Consider the following 24,554-nt stretch of genomic DNA (forward strand, 5'->3'; position numbering starts at 1 on the left):
GGCCAGATGGCAGGAGCATACACTTGCACACACACTTGTGAAGCACGCACACACACGTCACCTGGCACAGCTGTAAAAAACTCCCTACTGAGAGACACAGCAGTTTCGGTCAGGGTTCAAACCTGCGATCTCAGTGATGACTTAATGGAGTGTGGCAAAAACAAATGAGTGGAGATTCATTGCTCAGCTGTCACAAACACATGTTTCGTTAAGATTCTGTTCTTTCAGCTCTAACTGTGTTGTGTTGTATGTTAGCAGCACCTGATCTTACTAATAAGACAGTGCAGGATGCTCTCTATTCTGGAGGGAAATGGATCTGGCAGTGAATTTAGACATACAATGAAGTATTTTATGAAAAACGTCTAGATTTATAGCACTTTTAAACAAGTAAACCTGCTGTTTTCTATGATTTTCTGAACTGTTGATACAAGGCAGGCTGGATCGACGCTGTCCTGTTGTTTACAAGTGCTGCAGCAGAAATCGTGACTTATCAGACCAAGCTACGTTTTTTTAGTCTTAACTTGCCCAATTATTGTGAATTTTATCCTCAGTTTTCCGTTCTTAGCTGACAGGTGTGACATCTGGTGTGGTCTTCTGCAGCTGTAGCCCATCTACTTTGAGGTTTGGCATTTTGCGTGTTCAGAGATGCTCTTCTGCATGCCTCGGTTTAAAAGAGTGGTTATCTGACTTCCTGCTGTCTTCCTGTGAGCTCTGACCTCTGACATTAACAAGGCTGCTCACTGGATATTTTCACTTTTTCAGGCCATCGTTGATTGGATGGTTGTGCAGGAAAACCCCCGAAAGATCAGCAGTTTCTGAAATACTCAGACCATCTGGCACCAAAGCCAACTAACAAACCTTCCTTATCAATTATGATGTTCAGTTTGAACTTCAGCTGGTCGTCCTGACCAGCCTTAATGCACTGAGATGGTGGCGTGTGATTGGCTGCTTAGATGTTTGAGTTGAACAGGCATATCAAAGAGAGTGGTTGGTGATTGTACATATTATTTGATCTTTAAAATATAATAATAAAAACAAACTAACATTTCAAAAGTGAAAAACATTCAATTTCTCACGTTAAAGGAAATACATGTGGGTGGTTTTAAACTTTGCTTTAAATTGCTGTTATTGCAGATGCTTTCATCAACTCTACATACGAACCTAAAAGTAACAGAAATCAAAATTTCTGTTATAAATACATGTGGAAAAGCAGCTCATGGTGTCATAAATCACCTCTGCCATGAAGTCCTGATTATGATGGTGGCCCTAAATTAGAACTGAAAGCGCCTAATATAACCTGATGACAAAGGTACGACAGCACACATGCACCCACAGCGCTAAACAGGAAGCCAACAGCGTAACCTAGATGTAAAACGGTAGGCGTCTGTAAAGCAAAAAGACATTTCGCAGGTGTGTCTTTGTCTCTTGCCTGGGTGCACTGAGGTTGCCGCATCGAGCTTGTTTGAACAAGTTAGACATAAAAGCGACGGTGACAATAGCAGGTTTATTTCTGGGCCGCTGCTCTCACAAGTGAAATGCACCTTCATGTTTTTACTGAGCCCTCTCCGCTGGGTGCATCAGGGTGGAAAACTGGGTTGGTTTTACAGGAGCCCTCAAGCATTTTCTACAACTCATTTTTCATGGCAGCTTGCCCAGGAGTGGATCATCTCTAGTGCCTACAAGCCATACTCTACATTTTTCATGTGATTTATGCAACTACTTGTTATTGGGCAACTAGTTCATTCATGTAGGATATGTCGGTAAATAGGTTTGCACAAAATTTGAATGGGAGGTGTTGTGGTTTCTTTGGTCATCCATTTTTTAAAAGACATTTTTTCTAAAGGCGTGTTTTTACAAAAGGAGGTTAAATTGATCAAATAACTGCAAAACAAGCAACATTCTCCCCAGCCTTAGTGACAGTTTCAGTTTAGGAGTATTTAAACAATGGTATACTGATGCTAAACTAACTCAGTGAAAGTGTGAGCTTTGATGCCTCCTAAATATCTCAAGAAACCCTCCAACTAAATGGTTGTGTTGGCGATTTGTGCCTGTCATATCTGCTGGCTGCAGCAGGCAACCCTGGCCAGTCTGCAGTCTAAGTGGCAGACACACACAAACTCTTGACTTCTGATCAACAGACTAGAGTTCAAGTTTTGTCTTGGCTGCTTTTATGTTTTGCTTTCACTCGTGGTTTGGTTAGGGTTTGGCACAAACCTATTTGGTTATAGTTCAGGAAAACCCCCAGTTTGGGTTAACTACATGCAGTTTTTCCCACACAACATAAAAAAGAAAAAGCTGAGAAAAAGCAAAATATCAACAAAAATTGAATCAAAACGTTTTTGAGTTTTGGCAGCTTGAATTTTCTTGTTTATCTACTTAAAATATTCCCGTGAGGTTAATGCATTCCTTCCATTTTTCCAGACTTATGATTGGCAGTAGGAGTGCACTAGGCTTTGACCTTTGGGTTTGTGTTTGCTCCTAGTTGCTGACACTTTATAATGCAGTATTGTCACAATACCTCACTCACGATACAATATTATTGAGTTTTTTTTAACATTTTGCAATATGCTGAGTTTTGGAATATCTGTTCCATCTACTGATTCATCCATTTTCTTCTACTCTCCAATTCAGAGTATCGTAGGGCTGGAGCCTATCCCAGCTGTCTGTTTTGTCCAATGAGATAAGGTTATGTCACATCAGTTATTATTTTTTCTCCAAAATGAGGTGAGTAAGTATTCCAACACTGTCACTAAAACCCGACATAAATGTTGCCACATGCTGGAATCAGTGTTTCATCAGATATCTGCAATTGAATAAGGTCAAGTTGGTAGTTACATGCAGTCTGTTTCTGATAATACAGTAATTAACTGGGATAAACTGTCAAAAATCACACATCTGTTGCTGTTTACGTAGACAGACGTTCACATTTTTAAAAAAAATCACATTTCATGTTTACATTTTCACACAGCAAACTTCCTGTTCTACAGGAATATAACCAGAATACAACCAGCTGGCCGGCTGTTGCAAATTTTATGTTTCTAATACTTTTTAACATTACATTTGATTGTTAAGCCCATCGGTATACTGCAGTTATGTGAACAAGAAAGTTCAAGTTGCCAGAACTTTTGTCTAAATGTGTGTATATTAGTAAAATCAACAAAAACTATCAAGAGTTGAGAAAACTCAAAAAGCTTTTGAATCTTATTGTCACAATATTTTGATTTTTAAAATAGTTAAGTTTTCTCAGTTTTGCACATAGAATCACAAGTGCACTCTGCAGTGCTTTTTAGATATGCTTTATCCAATCACAATTGTTGTACTAATATTGAATATTGTTTCGTCCCCTGACTCATATCTTGAAAGTTGAGTTGCTGCTAACCAGCTTCTCCATGCCTTTTCTGTCATTTTTGACTTGGTTGCTGTTATGGTAGTTCTTCATGTCGTTCAGCTGCTTCTCCAGAACCTCTTTTGTGTTGATGCAGTATCTTTACTACACTGTCATGGAGATCAGCTAACAGATGGAAGGCCCTTTTAGGGAGAACCTTGAGTGTGTGCTGCTACGTCAGGCTCATGTTAGCTGCAGAGCAGAACAAGGTTTACTTTAAAAAGGTAGACTTAAAGTCTCCTCTCTCAGTGCAGGGGCAGCTGACGATCTCTGTTATTTATTGACATTCATTTAAGAAACTTCTTGTGCACTTCCGTTTGTGTGCCCGCACATGCACATGCAATTGCATACTGGCACCAACACTTGTTAGAAACCTCCATTGCCTTTCCTGCCTTTCCAGGATGCTGCTACATCTAAAACTGACAACAGCACAGCACATGATTTACATGCACTTACTCACACAGACTGTGTACCACACAAATTACCTATGTGTTTTACTGGAAGAGGAAAGTCTGAGGCGTCAGCAGATTAGCTCAAAATCTGTAGTGAAACCAGGTAAAAGGTGTGAATCCTCTATCCATCTTTAACAAGTCCAACTTGAGTTAACCCATACTTTTGGGTAGATAGTGTACACAGCAATGTGAGATTTCTCTGATTGTTTGGTAACAGTCTGGTGCTGGCTGCATAAAAAAGTTTGTTTTTACAGTCACGTCTTAGCCAGAGTGTGCAGAGGGGCCAGCAGACCGCGGCTGCCTTTCATGGTTGGCAACAAATTCAGACCTTCAGCTGCAGCATGAATGACTAGCAGTGCGATGACATGACTTTCCTAAATGTGCACTAACAGGTAATGGTTAAATAATTGAGTCTGTGCAGCTTATTTTACCCTGCATCCACCCCCACCCCCCGGAAGAAACAAATGATCAAGATTTGAGCTGATCTGCACAGATCTGGACAGGGATTTCTCTAATCCTCTCTCTCCATTATTGTGTCTCTTTCTCTTTTTTCTTTTTTTCCTGTCACTACATTGCCTACATTCATTTTTTCTCCTCAGATAAGATCAGACAGGTGCTTTCAGTGCACCATGCAAGTAGTTACAGATAATAAAATAAAGGTGTTCACGTTCATATGTGTGTTATTTTTATTTACCGTAAGAAATAAATAGACGGAAACCTCTGCACTCTGACAGAAATATGCATTTTTAGTTTGATTTTAATATTCTCTGAAGTTTCCTCGATCATTCAAGTCTCGCGTAAAAATAAAAATCAGACAGCTGTTGGAACTGTGAGTCCATAAATTCGATGAAGTACCCAGCAACAGATTGTCGCGGGTTCACTTATTTATACAGTGTAAGTGCGGACATGCAGGTCACGGAACAGTCATGAGTGGATCAGTGTGATAAGGGTGTGATGGGGTGATGACCGATGGGCAGATGTGCAGTCTTGCAGTCTTGCAGTTACTGTGAAACATTTGTTTCAGGATGAGTTGGTTGGGAGCTGCATAAACAAATTTCCTGAGTGTGTGTTGAGTCTTTGAAGAGTTGACTTGCAGTGGGTGTGCAGTGATACCGCAGGGAGAATACCTTACTTCGATATTAAAAGTGAAAGAGATGGCGCTTCAAGTATCCTGAATCAAAATTTTTAGGAGAGTTCTGGAATGACAAAGGTGGTGGTTGCCTTGCCTCTGCCTCCAAAGAAGCAATAAACATACAAACAGGGAATATGTGAGGCACATGTGCTTGTTAGCATAAGGATGTAGGTAAGTCTACTTATTGTTTTTCTTGGCTTACTAAATCTATAATCTGAATTACCATGGCATTTGCTCAAGAGCTCTGGAATGCACCAGGGGTGTTGTTCATGTCAACACTATGGAACAAGCTTTGTTTTTTTTCCCTATAATAATCTTTTGTAATTCTACTCAAGCAGTTTTATTGGAAAAGTTAAGACTTTCTCTCCATTCATTTCGATAATAATTGCTCAGAGGTGCTACCAAAATGGTTGCCTAATGGTGAGACTTGCTTCTACATGGATTAAAATGAACAGCTATGCAGTTTACCCACTATGGAGGTCTTACAATTGGTACCAAAATTAAACCTGTGTTCTTTGTAATGGCCAGCTGGGAAAATATAGTATTACAATATTAATCTTACCTAGTTATCCAGAATTCTTAGGCAGTATTAGTATTCCTAGTATGTTTCAACTTTGTATCCAGTGTATGTTACTATTTAATCCTAACTTTAAGACAACTATTTTATCTGTTTATCCATCATTGTTGGCTAACTATTGCTGCACAGCTAATGCACTCTAACTGGAGACATACTTGCTAAATGACTTGTTGCAGGTGGCAATATCATAAAGCGTAGAGGATTGCTAGAACATCGTTGAATCACTCCGGCCTCTTTGTGACATTGGCGATAATACTTTCACTCAGCATGAAAAGAAAATCAGTGAGAAAAGATCATCTTTATCTCGAAATTTAAAAAATAAAAGTCCGGATGAATAGAAAGCTGCCTGTCAAAAAAGAATTTTAATCTGGCCATTATGTGGCCTCCAAACACTTCTTCAGTGTCTGTTTGATGACAATGCTATCCCCCGGCCAGACTGCTTCATGAAAATCCTGAATAACTCCTCTGTGTTTCTTTGAAACCACAATTATGACCACCATTTTTCCTTCATATTCTTTTCAGAGCCAATTCTCTATCCCCCTCGCCATCTTACTCTAATGTGGCATCTGTGGGCAATTACCATTAACTTTTCATACAAGGCCAGCCAACAGAGGAAGCTGTTGTATTGGCGCTCACAGCATGGATTTGCTGGCAACGTAGAGAGACGGCAGGAAGGAGGACTAGTAGGAGGGTTAGACGGCTGCTGAGGAGGCCTATTCATGTCTCGAGGCGAGCCCACACTTGACTAGACACTTATTGTAGTGGTGACCTTCCTGTCACCATGCAGCTAACACAAAACAGCTTCATATGAGGCGCATGTGTTGTTTGTCCCCTTTCCTGCGAGTCAACCCTTCCTTTGGTCTCGTTTTTAGTCGTTATTAATATTTCTTTTCCGAGTTATTGCATTCCTTCAATGCCCCAGTGTTTGGCTGGTTTAAAGCCCCTTTTAACAGTTATTGTATTAAATTATTATTTAATTATAGTTTTAAGTGTGACCACTTATTATTTAACTTATTTATCGCAAGTGTGACAGTATTAGCCAGTTAAGGTCACTGACTTACATGATATGAATGTTCTTCTAAAGTCTTTTTGGCTTGAGTTCAAGGGTTCATTTGTTTTACTGACTCAAAGACAGATTTTGCTGTTGCATTAGTCTGCACCTGTGCAAGGCTCGGACTGGCCATCAACAGCACATTTAAAGAAACAGTTACATTTTTATCTTGATGTGAGCGTGTGAGAACAGAATATTGCTTGTTTGAACGAATGGTGGTAAAAATTTATTGTGGAAAAGGGCAGTGAGATGCTTTGTTTGTTCCCTGACCTGTCCTTTTTTAATGCTTTCTTTAGTTTCATTGTGTTATGTAAAGTGTTGGTCTCCAATAAAATAATCCTGTTACTTTACTGATTACTTAAAAACCTGATACAAAACCTGATAATGTAATAAAGTTCTATTTTTTCTGCATAATCCATCATATAAAATTGAATCAAATGAAAAAATCTCTTTTTAAAAAATAGCTTTATTAGTTTTAATCTTGTAACTTTATGCACATGGCATCAAGCAAAAATTACAATTATACGCAACAGTCTTTGACTGGAAGAAATTTGTTTAACATTTAAACCTATTTTCTGCATATTCCAGCATATATAATAAAATAATTTTTTTGTGTTTACACTCACTCTTTCAAATAGATGCAAGTAAAACACAGAAAGAAAGAAGTTTTCTTCCTACACAGAGTGAACAGCGGACGCTAATGTTTTTGTCACTTTTTAACGAATCAAACTCAAAGTAATGTCAGTACCTCCAAGCTTTAAACGCTGCATGGTCGTACTCTCTCCCGCACTCCATATTATCCATTGTTGATCTGCACACGTCTGTTGCTGCCACGAACGTTGCATGTGTCATGAGACACTCACAAAATCACAGTTTAGTAATGCAGAAACGCAGCTTGCTTACGGGAAAGTAGCAGTCATCTAATTACTTTTTTTGCAATAGTAATCCCTTACTTTACTCGTTACTTGAAAAAGTAATCGGATTACATCTCATCTCTGGTTATGTATAACTCTTATCTTTGCCTTTGACATTAAATGAGGGTTAAATCTTGTCCTCCGGTGTTTACTGGGTATTAAAGCTAGAACTCAGTGCTCTAACCAAGGTTAACCATGAGACTCAGAATTATTTGGCGTAATTCAGTCTTTGGTTTTACATGAATTCCCCGCTTGCCCGTCCTGGAAGAGGGCATGGTGATTGGTCGGCTACTCCTGTTTTTAGTTGAAAGGGAAATCCTAAAAGCGCCAGAATCAACCTTATAAAGTGCTCCTTTTATTTATTGTTGAGGATCTAATCATCACTGGTTCTAAGATGCTATGAAACATAAAACCCATCGTCAGTCTCAGTCCGCTCTCCCGGGGCTGTTACTGTGTAATCTCTTTCTCTCTGTTTTGTCTTCTGTCTCTCTTACCCTCTGTCACTGACTTTTTGTTCAGTATTTTCTTTCTTTCTTTTTGTCTCTTCGTCCCTCACATTATTGTTCAGTCTTGTGCTGCCACCTTATAACAGACCAGAATGGTAGGCGGGGGAACCGGTCTTACATTCTTGCTGAGAAAAGTCCCATACCAGGCACAAGGGCTATACACTGCTTTGCTCTCTCCAGCTGCATTTTTGGCAGCGATATATGCCATGAAGCTATGAGGTGTTGGAACATTTAAAGTGATGAATGGCAATGCTGCAGGCTAATTCTTACAGAGATGTTTTCCATCGAGTCTTTTGTGTTGAATTATCTGCAGTTGCCAGTAATTACCTACTGTTTAAACTAATAATGATACCATCAATTAATCCGAAAAGATTTTACGTAAAACTTTTCCCGACATGTTTTTATTGGCATTTTTTGTGTCCATAGACAGTATGAAAGATGGATTTAGTGCTTTGAGGGAAATGAAGAGAAGCACTTTTAGCCTTAAAGCTTGCAATGTTTTTGATAACCACCAGGGGGGCGATAGCTGCCACACGAATGCTTCATTTGCTTAATGTGTAAATAACGTCCTATTTCCTAACAGTAGAGTGTAATTCAAAGTCGCCTGGGTTTATAGCTTGATCATATCTGCATTGCTCAGGAAATTCAGTTACAGCCTTCTCAATGCTCTGACAAGATGAACGTGAAGGATTTCATGCACTGAAACAAAACTCTGTAACTAAAAGGCAGAAACAGGTAAACGGATGCAGATGTTTGGCATAGCAGACAGACAGACGTGTACATGGATGCATACACAACAAACAGCTTGTTTATGTTGTTTGGACATGCAGATGACTGTTTTCGGTCCAGAGAGATATTTTGTGTGGTCTGTGTCCATCTCCTCCCCACATAGTATCACACTGTTTATTCTCTGCTTTGCTGCACTGGATTTCCTTTGGGTTTTTTATGCTCTTTGACTTGGTGCAGCATGTCTTTTTTTTTTACCCATCTTTCATCTTCTCCCGACATGACATAAAAACCCTTTTCTCTCCATCTGTTGTTCTGTTTTTCCTCTCCTCTCTGCCTCGATGCATTCCAGGTCATCTCCAGTCAAGAGGCAGCGTGAGGTCGCGTCCCATTATCACGCTATAACGTCCTCGGAGAACTTTTCCCAGCCTTAATGAATGCACCCTTGCAACTTTTGCAACTTTTTTTTTTTTTCACTGGCATCACTGTCACAGTTTGATGTGTTATGAACTGTTCGCTTCCCAGCAATGGTTACCTTGAGGTTGCTCTGCACAGATAAAAAGGCTTGTCTTCCTATGCAGACTGCTTCATCAGAATTGTGTGGGTGTGAATTAAAGTGCAGCGGGTCGGATTTTGAATGCACACACATCTGCGTGCCTTTCCTTTTTGTGCTTGTCAGTCTGAAACTGCTTCCCCACGGGCCACGTGTCAATCTACAGTGGGGAAACACTTGATGCCGGTAGTCTGTGCCAATCCTTTAATCTCTTAATGACATTCATAGGAGACATTTTTCCTTTTGTGAAACACATCTGAGATTTTTGGATTATGCAAAACCAAGAGTGCAGGAAGTGTAGGTGTCGATTTTTTACTTCCCGCTTCTGCCCCAGTTTTGCGTTGCCAATTAAATCTGTCCTGCTTAGATAGCTCACTAGTTGAGAGACATGATTGTACTCAGAGGCAGATTTGACCTCTGACCTGCTCTCATTGTTTGGGCTTCTGTTTATCTTTGTATAGCTAAGCAGCTTTTTTATGCCGTTCCCCTCTGCATTAAGGCAAAAGGACATTCTAGCAATTCTGCCAAGCATATTTGTAAGCAGATAAACTTTGCATTTAGATGTTAGGGTGTATAAATTATTAGAGAGTAATGGTAAAATCTGGTTCTTGGAGTAAAAGGGAGCATTTCTCTACCCACTGTTATCAAATGCTTGCCTACAGGAGACTCATGGGTTACTCTCCATATATGTAGGTTTTTTTCCTTACAGCATAAAAGGCTGTTGTTGCAAACTGGTGGTCTGTAAATAGAACTGAATAAATATTGAATAAAATAAGTGTCTTTTTTTTAGCCTCTACATGGGTGATAGTACCTCTAACCCATTGTTAAGGGAGAGCAATAAAGCTTTAGTACAGGTACTAAAACTTGCCAATATTACATTTACTAATATGTGTCGACCCAGAAGATCGAATTGATTTTTTCTTATGATTTCGCACCTAATGTAGTCAGTATTAGTCACTGTCAGCTTTTCAGTTTCACAAGAATAAAAATCTGCTTTTAAGTAACACATTCCTTGGAAAAGTTGATCATCGCATATCTAGCCTGATATTGATCAGTTCTCACACTTATCATACTGCAGCTGACAAATTAGACTAGAAGTAGGCCGCAAGGTACTCGGGCTCCTTACAGGAATGTGAGGCATTTCCTAGCCTACAGTGTAGCTGTGAAAGGCAGACAGGATGAACACGGCACATTTCTGTTTATTTTAATTCTGCTTCTGATTGTACCGGTGTCCTCAAGGCAAAGTTTCTAAAGTTTATAAAATCAAATGAGATTTTATTCCCTTTGTGACATTTGAAACATCAATAAACGGCTGTAAACAAGCGATTTTGTCAATAAGAAGCCTTGCAGCGTCATTTAATAATTCAAAATTGTTTTTGCAAGGTGTGCAACCAGATCACGTTTGACTAAAGCTGTTTTATGGCACAGAGGGAGGTTGCTTATAGAGGAAGGTGAGGGTAGTGGTTTTCTTCTAAAATGGATGAGGAGCTCTTGAGAGTTTCTGTCGTGGCAGATGGTGCAGAGATTCAAAAGCAGATGGAAAAATTGCTTGAATAACGTTCATCTTCTGTGAATGAGAAAACCAAGCGTCACTAAGGAATGGGATGCAAGGTTTCAAAGACGTCTTTGTGACAGGACACGAAGGTTTAGACTACAGTGTGGTCTTAATCAGCCTGTCGTTTTTATAAATTATTCCAGTGTGTCGTATTTGACAGTTGGATGTGTTTGTGTACACACATACAGTAGCCTTAAGTAGCAGCGTCACTTGCGTGTGGGTTTCTTTTTTGTGGTTTTGTGTGTGTGTGTGTCTAAGTGGGTGGGATATGTTCCAGCACCCCTGTGCGCTGATGTGAGTTGAGTTGTAGCTGCACAGCGGCTGATTGACTAATGAATTGCTCACTGTCGTGTAATCTGCGGTAAGAAGATAAAAGACAGACGCCGCAGGACAATCAAAGCAGCGTTTAGACAGATGGTTTGAACTCATTAAGACCCCCCACTGTGAGTCTGTCAGCGCGTTTTGGAGCACAGTCAAACTCGTAAATGAACAATCTACAGATTGATGTTAGAATTTGGAAAAGGAATCAGTGATGTGGCATATAAACAGGCAATCAGTGGTGGGCTTAATTGTAAGAACGCACAGAAACGTACCGATTTACCAGTCTGTTAGCTTTTTACCAATATATTAGTATTGGCATTTATATTGGCCAATGAATGAACATTTAAAAGATAGACATCGGATGGATACTGTAAATAAGTAAACAAATAACTACACATGACAAATGTTGGGAAATCTGTTTATGTTTCATGTATCTCAAAGAAAAAATATATGTTGGCCGATATATTGGGATGTTTTTTTTTAAATCACCAAATAACTGTATGAATATCAGTCGACATCCTCACTTTCCTTCCTGTGTATGGGAGATAGAATTTTATAATAGATAAATAGCTGAATTCATCTGATCGTGAGTCCAGATAATTCAGTTCAGTGCAGCTGAATACTCTGAACACTGATGTCTCTGAGGAGGAAAATATTGGCACCAAGCTGCTTTACAGTCTTGTTCTGTTTTACAATGTTTTTATTTTGTCAAATTTGAGTCTCATTTTTTTGGGTTGAGCCTAATTATAACTAACCTGGGCAAAATCATTTTGTCATCCAGCGCATTTAATAAGCAGGCTGCAGAAAGAAAACGTAAAAATAGTAGTAAATATTGTATCAACGAGAGGAGGTGGCTGCTTGGATTACGGCACAAAGACTGATGGGAATATAAACTGTTATGTTCGTATTATTCGTTTATTTGTGCTTTTTCAAACATGTTGCATGTTTCGGATATGCAGCTGAGAACAAGATTTAGCATCGGGTCCAACTTAGACTTCTGTGGTGAATAATCTTTTCTGGCCAGCGTTCGGCCTCAGCGTAGCTGCCAAAATGTTAAATATGGCTGTATCCCCACAGCCGTCTTATAACCAGGAGTCGGGGTATAGACATAAAAGTTAAAGTCTCCTCCTAATAATGTATAAAGATCTAAATTACCTTTATACATGTTACTGTAAATCTTCTATTCAGCAGTGTACTGTTATATTTTTACGGTAAGAAACCATCATTTTAGAACACTGTAAAAGAACATTTAATGCTGGCAAATTTAGAAAGTCAGGAAGTCCAAAAGTCAACATACAATTTTAATTAATGTTTTTGGCAAGGAAAGACGTGACTGCTCTTCTGTTTTATTTGTTTATGTCATTCATCATTTCTTGTTTTTACTTACTGACATGACAGAAATTCTGTTTCTGTAGCGGCAGATGTTTAATCATTTATTAGTGTTTGTTTTAGAGGTAGTAGCAGATTAGAGAAACACACACATGCACTCATCATCCAAACTCTGCAAACAGAAAGGAAATGACCTACTGTGTTATGACTAACATCTGGCACAGATGAGAGCCCAGAGCAAATGCAGTCCCTTTGTAGGGGGTTGGGATTGAGGGTAGGATGATAGAAGCACGCAAGATAATTCAATGCAAATCTATAGCCTTTTCATGCATTGTTACATAACCGTAAAGAATAATTAAAAAAATTGAGATGCACAGTTGTGGGAAGCCTCCGGGAGCAGGGTTTTTGTGTGCAAAAGGATCTGTAGGAACAGATGAATGCAATCAAATGGCAGTAAATCAGAAAAGCGCTGCCCTGAGAAGAAAAACTACTTTAACACTGAAGTTGAAATGGCCCCAGTGGTGCTGTTTGGCAGGTAGTAGTGCCTATTAGAACAGAGCAGTGCCAGTGTAATAAAGTTCAAACCCTCCTGGGCTGTCTGAGTTTTAATCTTATGCTGAGTCCAAGCCAGTTAACTTGGAAGTGCACTGATAATTGTCAGTTTTATAACACATTCTTGCTGGAGAGCAAAGGAAACACCAGGGCTCCTTACTAAATATATCATATATCCATCAAATGAAAATAAACATTGGACCTGAAATTTAACAGTTGTCTGGTATTATTATTAGAAAGAACTGCACGAATAAAATCCAAGTAACAACTTCACTAACACTCAATGGATACAGTAGTAGGTACAGCTTGCCTTTGCCCTCAGATCTGCCTTAATTCTTCATGGCAAGTGCTGGAAACATCCACCAGTGATTTTGGTCCATATTGACATGATAACTCACACAGTTGCTGCAGATTTGCTGGCTGCTCACTCAGGTTATGAATCTCCCATTACACCACATACCAGAAGTGCTCTGTTAGATTTAGATCTGGTGACTGTGGAGGCGTTTAGGTACGGTGAACTCATCGTTATGTTCAAGAAACCAGTTTGAGTTGATTTGAGGAATGTGACATACTGTGTGATCTTGATGGATACCATGTGGTCATAAAGGCATGAGCATGGTCAGCAACAATGCTCTGGTAGGCTGTGATGTTTAAATGGTGCTCAGTTGGTACTAAGGGGCCCAGTGTTTGCCAAAAACATATCTCCTACACCATTACATCACCACCCTGAAACAAGCTAGAAGGCAGGATGGATCCATGTCCTCATGTTGTTCACGCCAAATCCTTGACCCACCATCAGACTATTGCAGCAGAAACCAAGATTCATCAAACCAGGCAATGCTTTTACAATCTTGTCCAACTGGTAGCAGTTGGTGAGCTGGTACAAACTGTAGCCTCAGTTTCCTGTTCTTAGCTGACAGGAATGCTACCCAGTGTGGTCCTTTGCTGCTGTAGCCCGTTTGCTTTAAGTTTAGTATACTGTGCATTCAAAGATGCTCTTCTGCACGTCTTGGTTTGTAACGATTCGTTATTTGAGTTGCTATTGCTTTGCTATCAAAGGCAACAGTAATGCAAAAGACTAATCTAGGGAATCTGTCAAAAGTCAGTATATTAAGGTTGCAATGAAACTGGCTTCAGCCAGCTGAAAACTTTTATTGGTTTTCAACTGGCTTCAGCCAGCTGAAAACTTTTATTGGTTTTCCACAATTCAAAATATGTAAAAATAAAATTATGCTGGTATTAAGGCATGACCACACCATGCAAGTATATTTAAATCAAGTGGAATCACTGGGATTTGTGGATTTGCTTCCAGCAATGAAACAAAAGCACAGAAATTTAGCCAGACATCACTGATCTTTGAGGCAAAGTGAGCCAAGGGGTTTTAAAATAAAGAAAACATTTCTCTCTGAGAACATGAATTGTTACAAAAAGTAGAAGACAGTGCCTGGAGTCACTGATACAGATGCGCATTGACATCTTGTGTCGTGGGAATCTAGCTAAGCTAAGCCTGCTTACTTCCAAGAACTCTAAAAGCTTTTTTTTTGCTCTTCCGTGACTTCTTGCTGAATGAAATTCTGTACAATCACAGACAAAATGCCAGGGGTGCTAAATGTGCTACTGGAGAGAAAATAGAAAAGAAGCTCAGATGGATCCTGCCAATGGAAACAATGAAAAGTAACACAAAAACCAACCCAGTGCCCAGAGATTATACTGGACAGCAGGAAACAGTTGATGCCTGGGTGTTTTAATTGACTGTTTTTTGCCTGGCTGGCAGGTACGCTAGGTCACCAAGTGTCACTTTGTCACAGGGTTTCTAAAGCTAAATAGTCTGAAGATGCATGGATTAAGTTAACTGTGTTATTCGGTCTTTGCATGAAAGAAGTTGATGTAATACAGCACTTTGATTTAAATATAGCTAGATATTGCATATCCAGTATTTTTGTAACCATCCTACCAAAGCACCCAACCAATTTTTTGGGCAGTACACTGAATATTAAAAAGCAGAGTAAATGAAAGTCTCGCACCCTCAAAGAGGAGCCAAAAAGAAAGAAAAAGAACAAAGAAGGCAAGAGATTTAGAGAATAAAAGTGCGATAGTGCAGAGAGCAGATTGTGGCCTGCTTAACATGATGAGCCACTGAATATCAAAGCTTATTGACATGCAGTCACGGTAGCTTTCCATGGCACAGTTACTGGTTGCTTCAGCCTCAAAGACCAGAATAAGGGAGCAGTGTCAGGACAAGTCTTTGTTTTATTCTGTCTCGACACGTCAGCAAATGTCACTCCATGTAAAGCGGATCCAATTACGCTACCATTCTGCTGTAGTCCCCTGAAAGCACAGCAGGCTGTACACAGAAGTTCATATTTCCTTTGAGGTAACACTTTGACATGACAAAATTGGAGTTTTGATGGCAAATTGAAGCCAAAATAAGAACTTAAAAGTCTTTAAACGTTCTTTTTTGCTATCATAAAAAGTATGCTACTTCATCCGGAGCAAGTAGTCAGTCTTAATGCTTTCAACAAGGAGAACTGAAATATGAAGGCTCTTTACTGGCAAGTTGGATTATGCGATGACACTACCTTTTGCTTTTTCGCTGAATTTGACTCATTGATATCAATGACACCACATCCTGCTGACGACACTATCACAGCATCACCTCCATTGAATCGGTGGGCAGTACTAGCTTCTGTGGCTGAACAGCAGGGCGATGTCATGTGGCATACAGCACGGGGATTACATACCCTAATCTTCCTGTCATGAAAAATCCAACTAGAGGAAAAAAAGAGGAGAGAGATCAAGATTATGGAATAACAAATGGCGAATGTTACAAAACAAGATGAAAAATGGGGATATTGATTTTGGACCGCATTGCACCTTCAACCAAACGGAGACCTGCAAAAACCTGATGCGAGGGGGCTGAGGCGAGCGCTGTGTAGTATATGCATGTGAGCGAGTGTGTAGATAGAGCAAATTTCGACCTTACTTAAAAAGTGCATATCAGAGTGCCTGAGTTCATGTTGCCGTGCACACACAGTATCACCACTACAAAATAAGCAAAGGATGTGGTGAAGCAAAGGATTTTAGTGAAGCCTTCTATTTGCAGGGGTGTGTTTATAAAAGAACGCGCAGACTCCTTCATGTGACCGCAGAGGGACCAAAACACTGACACAGGCAGCTGAGAGGCGAAAAGAACGGAATCCAACTTTTGTTTGATATTTTACTTTGTGACCAAAAATTGCGTTGGCCCAGTGCCTGAATGCACTCTACATCTACATATGCATTCTCAACTTTCAAAGAAGAATTCTAAAATACTTTATTAGATAATCTGAGTTCAAAGCCACATTGTAATTACATCTGTTTGATCATTTTGAAACTTGGCAGTAGCACGCTAGTGTTTACTGTATACTGTACTGTGCCAGACTTTCTTGTAATTTTTAAAAAGTGGTCCTGAGCAATAGTTCTGCAGGGTTTCTAAAGGTCTTTCAGTCTTTCATCGGCACTTATTTTCAGTCCAGTCCTTGTACCGGACCTTTTCAGAGGAATGTTTTGTTTGTAAAACCACTTAACACTGACCTATGAATCATTCAATGATGAAAAAAACCCAACTCAAAGGAGGAGAGAGTGTTGTGTCTACACGTAACAGACAACATAGCAAAGAATGCATTTTAAACTGAGTCACTTTGCTAGCAGCCAGTTGAAAAAACACACGATTTCTTTAGTTGAATCTATAAAAAACGTTTGACAGACATAAAACAGTATTTTTGTACCAATAAACCACAAATTTTTACACAAAGCCTAAAACTTGGTCAAATCTGAGCATGCTGTGCAGTGTTTCCTTGAAAGGTTTTAAGAAACTAGAGAAGTGGAGGACAGGCCTAAATGCTATTTACAGCAGATGAACAGTATCTGAAAGTCATGACTTAAAGAAATAGGAAATAATCCAACAAAGACCTGACACAGGACCTTAGAGATGCATCTGGCCTTTTGGTTCATCAGTCTGTCTCAGTGAAGAGTGGCTGTCAAGAAGCCATTTTTCTTAAGAAAAGGAAACAGGGAGAAAAAACAGAGATGTGCCAAATTACACAAGAACTGGATTTAAAATCAGTTGCCTTAGGTCTTTTTAGGTCTAAATTTTTTGCTTCAGATTCTCATCTAGGTCAGGAAAGAGGTAAAATAGTATCTACAGCCATCTGTAAAACGCAGTGGAGGCTCTTTCATGGGTTGAGGCTGCATTTCAGACAGCAGAGTTAAAGATCTTGTCAAAATAGATGGAGTTACTAATCCAGAAAGATTGAAGTGTTGTTGTATGTTTAGCCAGTATGACAGTGATCCCAAACACACTGCCAATACAGTAAAAATTTCCATTTCTGGATAGAAAACCACACAATGATTTTAGTTTGGTGTGTTAGCATGTTAGTAGTTATTTATAACAGGGTCTTTAAAGTGTAAAGACCCTGTTATACATTAATTTTGGGCCTTAAAGTGTCTGAAAACCTCCACATTCTAAAGTTATTTTTATAAATGTATAAAATTTTATACATTTTTATTTTTTTGGAGAGTCGAGGGGGGTATATTGATCATGCAGTAACAAAACTATAAATTAAAACCAACATGTTGCCAGTAGCCACTAATGGAAACTACAGCGTGTATAAAGCACACCCAGCTTGTGTTTTGTATTGCAGTGTGGGGTGTGTGCTAATGTGACATACCCACTCATAAGTGAACATGTTAGGTGTTAAAGCTGTACAGTTGCGCAGGAAGTCAGAAAAACATCGGTTGCCATAACACACCACCAGCAGTACCGAAAATCCCACTCCAGTGAAACCCACTCTGCATTAGCAGCATCACTCCTGTAACTCCAGACAGTGCTTGGAGCTACGCCGACATTAAAGTGGTGGTGCTCTGGACTAATTCTGGCTCTGTGATTCTCATTCGTATCCCTCATCATTTTCTTCTGCCAATATGGATGTGAAATAAGTCTTAAAAAGCATTTATAATCATCTTAAACAGGTCATTAAGAAATCTTGCTGGACTAAAGACAAAGCACAAAGAGCAAGCTGATGAGGGTGTGATTAGTTTTGCAGACTTTAAATGTAAAACAGAGTATTGGATAAGGTGAAAATTAAGCCTAATGATTTACCTCGAGAGAGAAACATCTGTGCAAAATTTCATGGCAGTCTAGACAGCTCATGCAAAACCACAAATATAAACCTCCTGGTGGCGGCTGAGCAATCGGGGGGATCGTCAAAGTCAGTAGACTTATCCCCTGGGAACCATGAATGTCTGCACAAAATATTTGGCAGTCTAAGGCAATGTAGAGATACATTAGTTGATAAGGGATGACGCTGCCGCTTCTTGAGTCTTATGTTCTGCTGTCACTGACGGTTTGTGTTGATATTTAACATGAATATTTATAGTGTAGGCTGTGTATTAGAGAACAATACAGTTAAGGTTGAAGCAATCCAAAAGAAGGTACGATTATTCTGTCAGGACCGACGTTTTTACCACCTAGACAAATGATTGTGCTGAACCCTTCCACTTTTCATTTAAATCTGTCACAACCCCTCCAAAATAAACTGTGCTTAGCAGAAATGAGTTTGTTTTAGCCAAACCAAACCTCCCAGACTCCACCAACCTGAATAGCTCCAGCGTATAATACAGCTAAACATACTGTCTACAACAAAGAACATGCACAACTCACGCTTCTTGTTGTGTCACTACTCCTACTCCCATCTGCAGCTGAGTAATCAGGCTTTATTTGTGCAAACGCCCACCCCATACCGACAACATCGAGTTCACACCTGCTCTGTAGGAACTGCCGTGTAAAGATCACTATCAAAATAGACACGGCCTTTTCGCCTGAGAGCAGATACACAAGAAAATCGGATTTTGCTGAAAAATACACTCTTGAAATGACAAGCCAAGTTATCCAAAAAAGAGATACTTCCTTCGTGGTTTTGCTGCAACTCTATAGGTTTGTGTGCAGGAGTTCTTGGGCTTTGGAAGTACATGCCATCCTGTCTGGATTCGTTTGTATCAAGAAATACTCCTGCTGCTGCCTTTGATTTTCTGGCCAGAAGTCTGAATATCGGCTCCAGGATCACCTATGATGGAAGAGATTATTGTTGACTTTAATGACTTTATGGCAAAAGAGGAGAGCCTGTAATTTCACTCACAACAATTCGCAGCTGAAACCTACGGGAGCTCCTCGACGGTGGTCGCTCATTACTTCTCACCAGAGCCCCATGCAGATGTCCTATTATGCAGTAATAGTCCCCTTCAGTCATGCACAATGACTTCCACTTGGCACAGGCTGTAACTGTGATCTGAGAAAGACTTCTCAAAATGAGCTGAAATGCAGCTATCCTGCAGGGGCTCCAGTGGCGCAATCGGTCAGCGCCCGGTACTTATAAGACAGTAACCTGCAGAGTGATGCCGAGGTTGTGAGTTCGACCCTCACCTGGAGCAGTCAAGTTTTATGCTCCTTGGTTTATGAGATTTAAGCCAGACCATGTGTGTGCGCGTGGGAGGGTAGAGTAGTGCTAAGTTGATGACAACTTGAACCCCACAAACCAGAAACACTCATCCCACTGCTGGCTTTTGATAGCTACACAATACTTTGTCTGATATTCTTTAAGCAATGAGCACAAACTAGTTTAAAAATTATACTGAAGACAGTGCTTGACTCTCCAGCACAGCAAGAACTTTCCACAATATACCACATATAGAACATCAATTACACCAACACAGATAATTAATCAGATAATCCACATATGCCAGTAGATCAGGATCGTTTTTAGAGTAGAGTAACTAAATAAACAGTGAGACCGTAAACAGACAAAATGTGCGCAGGTCTTGTATCACACATCATTAAGCAGCAGCAGCTTTGAGAAAAAAATGACAGTTTTGGTTCTGCACATTATTAAAAAGTTCCAGAGCAAACATTCACAAACTGAGGAAATGTCTCATGAATTCCCATACAGCTGCTGTGGAAACAGATAAACAGGAAAACCCCTTTTCACTCTCTGAGTGCCTTCAAAGTCATAAACCAGTGAGCAACTGGGTTCAGTGGAAGCTTCTGCCTTTTATTTTATTTTTTTTGTCTTTCTGTCTGCTGGTGTGGCTCAGCTTGGGTCAAATTTTCTGTGTGATGCTGTCTGTTAACAGGCGGCCTGGTGCAACAGCATCCCTTTCTCTCCACATAAGTGGCGTGCTTGTGTTTTATCTGAGCACAAGCCTTCCATGTGAGCAGCTTAGTGCCACCTTGTGGTTCTGAAACATAGCTGCACCGACGTGCCTCCAAAACTCCAGGGGAGGAGTAAGTACTGGTAGGTCTTAGTTTGCAGATAAATGCTGAGCATCCTGTGGGAATGGAGAGAATATTAACTGGTGTTTAGGAAAAGTTCAAGTTCAGCTGAAATAATGTGTCATGTGTTTGCATTAAGGTATCTAAATATGCTGCAGTGCTGCTTGTAAGACAGCAAACAGCAGAGTAATGCTAAGGTTGTGAGTTTGAGCCTTACCTGGAGCAAAGGAGCAAACTGAAGCTATGAGTGTTGAGGAATTAAACTTCAGGACACCAGAGGTGTAACGGTGCAGCTTTATTCTAGCTTTATTTACCTTCACACCTGTCGCCAGAATAAGAAAATAGTGGCCCGTTGCTCCTAATACTATCAGCATGTTTATTTCAGTCTCAATAATTCAGTCGACACAATCATCTGAATGATCTAATAATAGATTTGCTCAACTGTGGTTCAGTGTCACTCCACATTGTGATTCAGTTTGTTTGGAAAAAACTTCAAGTTGTTGGCAGACTAGTGGCTCATAATTTGGATTATTCAGGAATTTGCCTCAGTACTGTGTCTGTGCGAGGTCGCATCACGTGGATTACAGCTGCTTATTGTTAGCACATTCGGTCTGCTGTCTGCGATTTTTTGGCTTGAGCACTGAGCACTTGTCCGAAAAACCCATTTCCTTCTCTGTTTGTGTTGCCCAGCTGGCAGGTGTCGGGGGAGGCAGCGAGCATGGATGAGCCGAGCAGCAGGAACAGCAGCCTCCAGAGGAAGAAGCCACCATGGCTGAAACTGGACATCCCAACCATCCAGCTGACACCGGATGACACGCCAGCGCCCAACCAGGTGAAGGCACAAGTCTAAAAAGCATGTCTGGAGTAAAAGGAAGATAAGAGAGTAAAATTCTGACTACAAGCACAAGTTTTACTGGAAAAAAATCAAAACAAAAACGAATGAATTGTTTGTGAGCGCTCTCAAAAACATGTGACGGTCTTTCACGTGGTGGCAACTCAGTAAATTCCATCTAATGAAGAAGACCGTAGCACTGAAAACTCTAACCCTAGCGGATTGCTTCTTATGTGTGGCTTGTTTCTTGACATGCTGTCACTCATTCTCAGTGGTACAGAGCATGATTGCATCATCTGTGTGTGTGTTTATGTGTGTTTATGTGCTTGTTACAGCCGGTAAGGCGCCTGCGCAGCGTCAGCATGCCAGGGGAAAACCCTCAGACTTGCATTGCTGCCTTGGAAACTTCCAACAACTACCTCAGACCTCCTGCAGAGAGATTACCCTCCATCACTCAGTCCATTAAAAGGTTAGACACACACACACACACACACACAGGTATATAAAGAGAACTCCTCTATCCTCTCTTCCTATTTTCTCCAGCTGCTAATTTCCTCTTTCTGCTTCTACAAGCAAAATCCGTAATTGTAATAATTCCTCAACTAAACTATTAGATGCTTTTGCTTCCTTTCAATTAATCCTGCTCTCTTTCGTCTCTTTCCCCCCTTTTACTTTGGCCTTGCTTTTTTCTTTTTGCTTTCCCTCTTTGCCTCCCTGCAAACCTCTTACTCCGATGTGAACGTAGTGAGAAAAGGGTGCGCTTTGAACGCATCAACACCGTTCCCCCAAAGGGCCAGAGGAGCCCCAGGAGGGTGTCAACCATCCGAAGGCGGTCCTGTATCCCCAAGATACTGACCCGGCGGCGTTCATCTATACCAAAACAAATCATCAGGTACACGAGAGGTGAAGCAGGGGGGCAGGATAACAGCAAGTAGAAGCTGTTAGTTGATTTTTTTTGACTAGTGGTAGATTATTGGGCTTCAGCAAGCTCCGGGGATGTCAGCATGGACTTAGTTAGTTGAAGCATCTTGTCAAGTGAGTTTTGACTCAGACTTTTAGACTTTTATAATTTTATCCTTTAAACTACTCACCTGATCTAAAACAAGACCTGAAAATGGGCTAGAGTCTCTCAGCACAGGTTCAATTTCCTAAATCCCAAAGACAAAGCCCAAAAGGAAGTAAAGGAGTCCAGTTCTCTGTCACTCCACTTGATTTGTAGCATGCTGAAAGGTTAATATGGGTTTATTTTTTGTCCAGTGATGTTAAAAACATGTTTGTTGCTTAATGTCTATTCCAGCCTTAAAATTGAGTAAAACAGCTAAACTGAGACTGAAAACTGGTGGACTAACATACAGACATCAAATAACTACTTAGTCTTCAAAACAGCTGCTATTTGCTTGTAAGATCACACCTTTAACTCAAAAGGTGACATATCTGTGTTGTGTTTGTGCTTTATCTTTAAAACATGTTGAAATTCTTAGTAAAAATGTGATTTTACTTGATTTGTGAAGCATTTACATGCTATATTTGATTGAAATAATAGAAATAAGTTAAAAAATGTTTTTCTTTTGAAATCATGTTAGATTTGATACATTTTAGGATGATGATATGTTTATAACACAGAACGTTTTTTGTCATATTTATATTTACATTATATTAATTCAGTCATCATTTATGACTGCAAAAAAATGCTATTTTATGTCTGTCAAAATTGTTTTATATTCCACATTTTTCATACAGCGAAGAAATTGGAACAAATTATGTGATCCGGACATAACAGGCTGCTAGTGTCATGGCCGTGTGCGGGCAGGCAGGGATGGAGGACCCAAATGCAGACTTGAAAAGGGCAGATGTGAGCTTGAACAGCTTTATTGCTGGACACAAACTGAACTAAACCGAGAGATACAAACATAAGCTAAACCGGCAAGGGAGACAGAACACACAGGTTGGTGAGGGTACGACGCGACAATGAGTAAGAGCAGACGTGGACACAGAATACACACACTCGGTAACAAGGAAGTGGCGCACGATAGGGAGACACACCTGAATCCAATTGGCCAAGACGAGACAAGGGAAGCAAGACGGAATACACTAACCCGAGACACGGACCTTCAAAGTAAAACAGGAAACACACAGACAGAACTTACAGACTCAGACACATGATACTGATATGGTACACGACAGGGATGACTAGACAGGAAAGGCGGGACCAGGGCAGGTACAGAGACACCGACCAGACACTAAACAAAGGGAGCACTGAGTACAGGAAACAGAGACATGAGGAGCACAGGAACCAAAACCTAACAGTTAGAAATACAAAACAGAAATCAAACCCTAATATACATGAACCAAGATGAAACCAAAGACTAATAAAAAACAATACAAATCCAAAACACTGGGTCATTGACCCAGGACCGTGACAGCTAGTAAGTGTCCAAAGATGCAATTTACAATGGGTTCTTGCTAAGTTGTCTGTTAAGTGTAGAAACAACACTGGTTCATCCTTTGAGCTAGGTGCCTGTTTTATGCTTGAATGATTCATAGGTCAGTGTTAAGTGGCTTTACAAACAAAAATATTATTCATCTGAAAATGGTCAGGTACAAGGACGGGACTGAAAGCAGCCAATGCACAAAGAAAAACCTGAGCCTGAGAAAGCCCAGAGAAAAACACTTTAAAAAATGATAGGAAAAGTCAGTCTCCTTGGAAGCAAAATATAAAGAAATGAGGGGTGACTCATGAGTTTTGCTCAGTACTTTATGAGAGTACTAAACTGGCCTGCCTGCAGTAACTGATACATTATTAAATATGACAGCGTTGAGCGGCTGAAACTGCGTGTCGAGCAATAACTGTGCAAACATTTGTTTTTCAAAACAAAAACTACTGACGTCTTTGGTTCGCACTTTGCGATTGCTGTTGTAGGAAGAGGCGATGCAACACAAAGGAAAACACATTACTGTCCCCACTTCTTTTCCAAAAAACATTAAGATGTACAAGTTTCAGCATTTAATGTGTTGTCTTTGTTATGTTTTCAGTTGGGTTTAAAAGATTTTCAAACTCACTGGTCACAGTTTCTTCGTGCCACAGCTGTGAGGGTTTGTTGGTGTCAGTCCAGGTCATACACAAGACCACACGGTTTGTAGGAGACAACATAACGCAAACGCTCATTCTGGCTATCTTGTGTGCGTCATACCACTTCAAAGCAGCTGCTTGAACAGAATTAAATTGAATGTAAACGTTTGAAGACGGAGCCGCAACTCAAACCTGCAGATACTCTTCCAAAGAGAGCGTCCTAATGTCTTAATTTCCTCTTGCAGAAATGTATTTGCATTTGTGGAAGAAGCACAGGATGCGTTTGATGTTTG

At 40.1% G+C, this 24,554-nt stretch overlaps 1 protein-coding gene and 1 non-coding gene across 6 annotated transcripts in view; both read left to right on the forward strand.

Moving 5' to 3' along the window:
* Window positions 1-24,554, forward strand: part of rhbdf1b (rhomboid 5 homolog 1b (Drosophila)) — a 43,133-nt gene that overhangs the window by 1,100 nt on the left and 17,479 nt on the right. For 3 of the 5 annotated variants that reach the window (XM_039616818.1, XM_039616820.1, XM_039616819.1), the window contains exons 2-4: window positions 21,050-21,191; window positions 21,527-21,660; window positions 21,937-22,083. In XM_039616818.1, the coding sequence (XP_039472752.1) occupies window positions 21,078-21,191; window positions 21,527-21,660; window positions 21,937-22,083 (395 nt within the window). In that variant the 5' untranslated portion in view covers window positions 21,050-21,077. The remainder of the gene's footprint in view (window positions 1-21,049; window positions 21,192-21,526; window positions 21,661-21,936; window positions 22,084-24,554) is intronic. The other 2 variants (XM_039616821.1, XM_031748845.2) reach the window with 1 other exon arrangement.
* Window positions 19,428-19,521, forward strand: trnai-uau. The gene is made up of 2 exons: window positions 19,428-19,465; window positions 19,486-19,521. It is a non-coding gene; the product is annotated as a tRNA-Ile (tRNA).

This window comes from Oreochromis aureus, linkage group 8 (assembly GCF_013358895.1).
Source record: "Oreochromis aureus strain Israel breed Guangdong linkage group 8, ZZ_aureus, whole genome shotgun sequence".
NCBI lineage: Eukaryota > Metazoa > Chordata > Actinopteri > Cichliformes > Cichlidae > Oreochromis > Oreochromis aureus.